The 7,473-nt window shown below is 41.3% G+C and overlaps 2 protein-coding genes across 2 annotated transcripts in view; both read right to left on the minus strand.

The window, feature by feature from the left end:
* LSM11 (LSM11, U7 small nuclear RNA associated) overlaps window positions 1-141 on the minus strand; it is a 9,669-nt gene extending 9,528 nt beyond the window's left edge. Inside the window, exon 1 of the mRNA XM_014947758.1 lies at window positions 11-141. Coding sequence (XP_014803244.1) covers window positions 11-141 — 131 coding nt within the window. The remainder of the gene's footprint in view (window positions 1-10) is intronic.
* A 2,317-nt stretch (window positions 142-2,458) lies between these two features.
* Window positions 2,459-7,473, minus strand: part of THG1L (tRNA-histidine guanylyltransferase 1-like) — a 5,273-nt gene continuing 258 nt past the window's right edge. The window contains exons 2-6 of the mRNA XM_014947717.1: window positions 6,474-6,650; window positions 5,828-5,997; window positions 5,081-5,169; window positions 4,492-4,599; window positions 2,459-3,229 (exon numbers count right to left, since the gene is read on the minus strand). Of these exons, the coding sequence (XP_014803203.1) occupies window positions 3,068-3,229; window positions 4,492-4,599; window positions 5,081-5,169; window positions 5,828-5,997; window positions 6,474-6,650 (706 nt within the window). The 3' untranslated portion in view covers window positions 2,459-3,067. The remainder of the gene's footprint in view (window positions 3,230-4,491; window positions 4,600-5,080; window positions 5,170-5,827; window positions 5,998-6,473; window positions 6,651-7,473) is intronic.

Raw genomic sequence — 7,473 nt, forward strand, 5'->3', positions numbered from 1 at the left:
GGGGGAGTACAGCGCCAGCAGCGGGTCGAAGCGGCTGGAGCTCACGTCCAGGCGGCTGGGGCTGGGGGAGCGCTCGGGCCCGGGACGGCGGCGGGGGCGCCGCTGCTCCGCGCCTCCCGCAGCCCCCTCGTCCTCCTCCATGCCGGGCTGCGGGCGGCGGCCCGGCCCGCCGACGCTAGGGGGTGCCGCTGCGCCGCCCGGCGGGCCCGCAAGCTAAGCAGGGTCCGGGCGGTGCGGCGAGGGGAGGGGAGACCGCGGGGAACCGCCCGCGCCCGGCCCCGAGGGGCGGAGCGGGGCGGGGAGTTACCGGTCCCCCCGTGCTTCCCTTCTCCGTGCACCTTCAGATAAGCCCCTGGTGCAACTCAACGGCGGGGCTCTGCACTGGGGCCTCCCCCTGCAGCTGCTCTGGGGGTGCTCTCTCGAGCAGGGACCCCGCTCCGCCCGCCACGGGCGATGGGCGGCTGCCGCGTAACTTGCATTTTAATCCATAGAAGGGCTCACAGCACAGGAACTTGTCTCCGAAGAAAAGTGAGGCACCGTGTATTAATGCTGCCAAGCGGTTTTACTGTAACAGATTCCACCACCTACCATTAACCTTTCATAACTGGTTCCTGGACGTTTAGTGGTTCCTGTTATGGCAATGCATCAGCCAGAGCTCGCTGAGCAACGCCGGGGAAACACCTAGCTCTTCTCTGGGTCACTTCTGCAGCTATAGGAAGACCTATAAGCAAGGACACAGGTCAAGCTGCATGTGCCACTAATCACAGAATCGTAGTGGTTGGAAGGGACCTCAGAGATCATCGAGTCCAACCACAAAATGCCAGTCTGCTCCTGGAAACCTGGGAAGATTTATTTTCCCCTACAGCTACAAAGGCATATTCCTTTTTCTAGCATTTAAATTAATACAAATTAAAGGCCATGGCTGTACAGACGATCTATATCTTGGTGCCAAAGTCTGCATCCATATGTAAATAGGTACAGTTTGCTTATTACATATTATGGTATGGACGTGAGTTAATTAGAAAATGCTCTGAGGAGAAGACCTAATACAGACCCATTTTTGATACACACACACAATGTACAGTGTAGAATGTATCAATTGATGTATCAAGCATCATCATATATACCATAAAAAAACCTACCTAATCCTTTCCAAGCATGAATCATGGTTGCCAAAACTTTTTTTCTTCTTTATTCAGACTGCAAAATCCAAATGTTACCAGCTCTGGAACAGTTGCTTTACATGTCATGTCCAGAGTTGGACACCAGGTAGTAACATATGGCATTTCGAAGTCGAGTAAATTACATTTATGTTACAAGACAAAAGAAAAAAACAAACGAAAAAAAAAAAAAAAAACCAACCAGACAGGCAGATAGGAAGTTCTTTGCGGTAAATGACGGGTGCAATGATTCATTCGGAGTCATCATCTCACAATCCCTCATATCCTCTTCCTAGGAATTACACAGCCCATTCTACAAATTGAAATTATATGCATTATCTCACTGCACGAAGGGCACAGTATGAGCACACAGCAGCAGAGGGGAAACCCTGCGCTATTACAAATGTGTAGACTCATTGTTTAATCTCAGGAAGAAACTGTGAAGTGGTAGTTTACAGAAGTACATGTTTAGTGGTTCTTGTTTTTTAAAAAACCCAAAACCCCCAGACACGCACATTGCCTTAAATGTGTAAATTCTTCCTGCAGGAAGAAAAAGGGAAACAGAGGAGTAGGCTGCTACACAAATTCATGGGAAACTAACTCAGAACTGACCTTCCTCATCATATTTCATCCTTTCTTTCCATTTTTATGGCCAGTCCCAACTGCTGACTATCCCTCAGCAACAGCCTGACAGAGTATGGTTCTAGCACCATGTTTTTGAAAGCAGTACAGTTAGAAGCAGTAATAATATCCTTACTAATACCTATTGTATAATTATAGTTGTATTTCTATGCTGAAATAGGTTATTTCCTTCAAATTCGTTACCCTGGGACAAGCCCCCTTCCATTAGCAGAAATATTTCCGCCCTGAGAGCTTGCATGATTTAACTGTTTTGAGAAAGGGTCTTAACTCAGAGTTAAACCAGAACAAAACTATGCCCAGACCAGGCAACACACACTCCCACCCTCCCTCTAACACACACGTGTTGTCAGATCAGCTACATCTGTGTCATTCCAAGAAAAACCAGAGCAGCAAAAGTTCTTGTCAGCATCCTCTTTGCAGGCACAAGGAATGTTCCCCTGTGCTGCTGCCTGTCCCTCTGCTGCACAGCAGGGGACAGGTGACTTCCCTGGCCACAGAGGATGAGAGCACATCTACCCACGTCCTAACAGAATTCACATCTCTACAGCACCTTACTATCAACTTCACTGTTTGGAACTGTCACCAATTACTAGTAAAAGTCTCAGGAATGAGAGAGGCCAAGTAATAAATACAGCAGGGAAGTTTTTTTTTTTTTATTAATGTTACTATATTTAAAAAGTATAAAAACCCTGTACATTTGTCAAAAGCTTTTAAAACCAGTCATACGTAACTGCTGGGGTGACTCCATTTCCTTTCTGCAAGGATCAGAGATATAAGGCAGTTGAACAGTTTGTGACTGATTTGACCAAACACACTGGCCTTGAAATGGAACACTAAATGCCAATTGAAATATTCTGGTCCACCTCGGTTGAAAAAAAAAATAAAAATAATTATTTTTTCTTCTGCTTTTAACTGTTCAAATATGCCAGCTTTATTATAGTTCAGTAGTTCAGTAAAATACCTCATGATTTAAAAGCTATAGAAATGCATGAAATTTCTATACACTTTTTTTACAAATATGCATGTACAAGGAAGAAGCCGCCAATTTATGAGGACTTCTTAAGATTCAAAATGTAATATGATTTTAAGTTTTCCATATTGGCATATCCTTGTGTGTCGGAGAACATAACGGTGTCTTTTCTTCAGGCACCAACAGTGCTAAAACCAGTGCAGTTCCTGCAGAGGGTCACAGTCACCATAGTCTTCACTCAACAACAACCCAAGCAGAGCCAAAGGTGAACTACAGGTTACATTCACCAGAGGCATCAACTATCCTCAGCCAGGATCTCAGGATATTCCTCCCAGAACTGGTCCCCAATAATGTCACAGTGCAGGGGAACAACTTTAGTCCTAGTTCGGGTCACCTCAACTTCTTTTTCTTCCGTTTCCTTCGGCAGTTTTATTTTCTTAGTCGTGACTTCATTAATCTGAAAATACAGGTGACACATTAGCAGGCATAAAAGAGGGGATTCACAAACTGACAAGAAACAAAGCTACAACAAAAGCAACTATCAACCCTGTGGCATACTACAGGATTTGAAGGCTAAATCTTTGGAAAGAGTCTGTTCTCTAACACACAAGCAATTGAAACCGCACGCCATCATCACGTGGCTTGAAGAAGTTACCTGCAAATTCACATAACTGATTGCAAGAATTCTTGAATAAAGTACAGTACTTAATTTGGAGCTATACAAAACAAATGGGAAACCTTGCAAATGACTACAATTACAAAGCAAAAAAAAAAGTATGTATAAAGAACAAGTAGAATATATTTCCAGGTTTGAACCTCTATCTAAGTAGTTCTATTACTTAATTTGAAGTAGATTATCAGCTTTTAGTTTTTTTACGTATGGAAGTTGAAAGGCTGAACAGGTTATGGAGAACTCTCAGCAGATATTTCTAATTAAGATCTCCTACTACAGAAGGACACTGAGGCCATAAACATTTATGATTTTCTGGGGTGTCATCTCATACAAAACACAGGACAGAAACTTCTTAAACTAACTCTGCATCAATGATGCAATCCAAGAATGATGAAAATTTCCAAGTTACCATTAAAAGGAATTTCCCATTAACAGCTGCACTCCTTACTGTGCTCCTTTACAGAAATAGAAAAGGACTAAGCATACTATAAGCCGAGCTCTCTTACCGAACAGAAGTTTGGCAAGATAATTCCTTTGCAGTAGAAATACTTGGGATCTAATCCCAGGACAGGCCTGGCACATGCCCCAGTGATTACCATATCAAACTGGTAACAGTCATTAAAATGTAGTTTTTCAGGAAGTAAAATACTTCCTCAATTTTCAAAGCTGGTAATACTAAGAAACCAACTCTATGATTCATTAAATGAGGGAGATTTATCTAGAAAATAAAGCAGTTTTGTGAAATTTTACGTATACATAGTCATCTGTTGATACATATTTTATTTAAACAGTCATAATGTGTATCTATGCCAGACTTCAGAGACTAATTTTTATACTATGCTCATAGATAAAGATATTTCAAAAACACATCTAAAGAAATTAGTCATCTTACACACCATTATATGGCAAATGTGGTTAGTTTTAAAATAAATTTACACATAGACATACATCTGGGATACATGTGGTGATCTTACAGTGTAGCTTGTTTGCCACAGTGTAGCTGTTTAAAACACGAGCGTGAAGCAAGTGGCAATATAGTTTCCTACCTTCTGCCATATTAAGACAGTTCCTTTTCTATACATCAAAGGTTCATTGTTGTAGTTGATGTTGAATTCAGAAAATAAGATTTCATTCTTATCTCCAGCCAAAGTTCCCTGAGAGAAAATATAAAAAAAGTACTCTTATAGAAAACAAACAAACTGAATCTCTAGAGTAGAAAATGGGTTAATACTAGAAGTTTATACAGGTTTTTCACCTTTAAATTACAAGGTGAAATTAAATTATATCTCCCAACAGAGGGATTCTTTCCAACTGCTAAAAGAGGATATTAAAACAGAGAGGGTTTTTATTATATTTTCAAGACAAATAAGAGAAAGTCAACAGACGCCAAGAGAAAACAGAAATAATCTGCTGAAGTCTGCACAATGAGACAAAATACTACAGAAGGGACTGGGAATCGGTAATTGCTGAATCCTGCCACTGTACTTCGTGTTTATGGCTACCAGATGTTTACATGACATTTTTAAGATTTCTGAACTTGCTAATTAAGAAAGACACAGCTTCGCAAATCTTATGATTTTCTTTGTAGCTATTAAAAAAAAAAAAAAAAAAAAAAAGACCTCAAGAGAATCTTACCTGGAGTCTGTCCTGTGCTTGCACTGGTGTCAAACCACTTCGCTGCACAAGCATCCAAAACACCGTATTATAAAGATTATTAATATGGCCTACAGAAAAAAAGAGTGAAAGAGTATTCACCAAATCTGAGTGACTCCTCAGAAAAAACACACTCAAGAAACAGCCAAGACTAAAGGAGAATTAATAACATCAGTCGCTAGAGAAGACACAATCTTTCTGAGTAATTTTTAAGGTACTGCATACCATGATGTCAATAAGACAGATTTAATTATAAAATTCTGAAAAAAGAGAGGGGAGGGTGAAAGGTGTTTATGTGTAACATAAATTATCTCCTTTTGAGCAACAGGGACTAATGAAAACCAAGAAATTAAATCCACTGGTCTGTTCTAGCACGGAATAAACAGCACTTTTAATTGCTACAATTTTGCTCCATGGTGTGAATTCAAAGATTCACATCTCTTCATTAAAGAAGATTACCTTGGCTAAACAAGCCAGGAAGTTAAAAAATAATGCATTAATTCTATTAATAATTCTCATATTTCCTGGGCTGAAGTCACTCCTAGCCTGCAACAAATATAGTTGTAGCCTGAAGACTCAGCCATTATTTCTACATCCATACAGAGCCCAAGAAAATTCTAATATTGTTTATTTAAAACTACAACGATACCTATATGGCAATAATGGCATTTCTACTTGGAGAGGAAGAGAATTCAACTGCACATATCTCCGTTTTCTAGAAACACTTACAGTCTGCTTGTCTCCAGCTGAGGTAGTCCTTTAAATTTTGGTTGCTGGGATACAACACAATTCGTCCATCAAATCCCGGTGGGTACAGAAGTTGCTGGTCCTTAAAGTAATCCTTCCAATAGAAAACGTAACTTGAGGCAAACTGGGAGACCACATGAGTCATGAACTTACTTGCAAACACAAAACAAAAGAAAAAAAGAAAGAAATATTTCAATATGATTATATATCTGTGAATATTTGAGGCATTAGGAGTGATAATTCTGGTGGATAGTAACATTTCTTAAATAATGGCCCAACTTATCAGCTACGGCATAGATTCTTCTTAAGAACAGGAAGTACTGAGAATCAAGTAAAATAATTTGGAAAAGCAAACATTTTGTTAAAAGAATGTTTGTTCTAACAACACTTGTTTCTAATGTTTGCTTTATCAGATTTTTTTTTATGCTCTGTACCACTGAACACATTTTCCTGAAAGATCATTTGCAAAGACTTCACATGAAGAACCTGAACTAATTGTAGTACACGCACCCAAATACAGTCCTACTCCTAACCTCTCTGTATAGATAAAGGCAAATCTAAAGAAGAATTACAGGTTTACGAACAGATGTTAAAACCAAGTTCACTTGAGTATCAAAGCAGCTATTACCTTGCTCTTCTTTTAAACCATCTACTGTTCTTTTTGAAAACAAAACTGTATTCATCACTCTGTCCATAAGCAATAGCAATATCCTCCAATTCTTGCATCACTGTCTGGGCACACTTGGTCATCAGATGAAGAGCACGGTCATCATTCGGCTTTTTGAACTCATGCTGCTCCGAAAACCTTCAAAGGAAAAACAGTTGAATCAGCATCCCTTAAAGAGCTACTAAAAATGCTAACCCATTCATTTCCCTCATGTTTGCTTTCTGTGAATATTGATTTCAGGTATCCTGTCAATGCTGACACAGAATTCCCTCCAAGTATGAAAAACAATAACAGAACTCTTTTACACTTTCTGCATAACCCATGCTCTTTCCCATTAACATCTCACCCTAACCAGTCCTTCAAAATGACCATCTTCCCAATTCTTCTTGGAATAAGAGGATGACACACACTATTTTATATAAGCTCTCTTTCTCCCAGGGTGCCTTTTGGTCCAACAATGGCAACGTTATCACTAAACCCATCAAAACATGTGAGCTTTACCAGAACCCCCTGTGACTAAACTTACAGCTCAACCCGCCCAGGAAGAACATACCCCCTACCACTGGAGAGAACCGTGTTTTATTTATCCCCAAGAAAGGCGAGTGCCACACCAACACTGACTCCCAACACAAATAAATATCCCTGTACACTAGTTGCTGTCGCAGCCCCAGCACACCCAGGGTATGGGTACTCCGTTTCCCTACCACCCTGTCCGAGGGCACCGTTCTGAAGCTGCCCCTGGCAGACAAACACCCGCAGCAACTCCGTGCCCTGGAGAGGCCGAGCGAAGGGTTCATGGGGATTTGGGAGGGAAAGGAGGATTCACGCAGGTCAGGCAGACAACAGCCAAACCCAAACGCACGGCACCACCCGGCACCACCCGACACCAGCACTCGGAGCCCGCACCCGCGGCGCCTTTAGGCCGAGGAAACCCCCGCGGTAGGCCCCGCCATACCCCGGC

This window comes from Calidris pugnax, unplaced genomic scaffold (assembly GCF_001431845.1).
Source record: "Calidris pugnax isolate Ruff unplaced genomic scaffold, ASM143184v1 scaffold27, whole genome shotgun sequence".
NCBI lineage: Eukaryota > Metazoa > Chordata > Aves > Charadriiformes > Scolopacidae > Calidris > Calidris pugnax.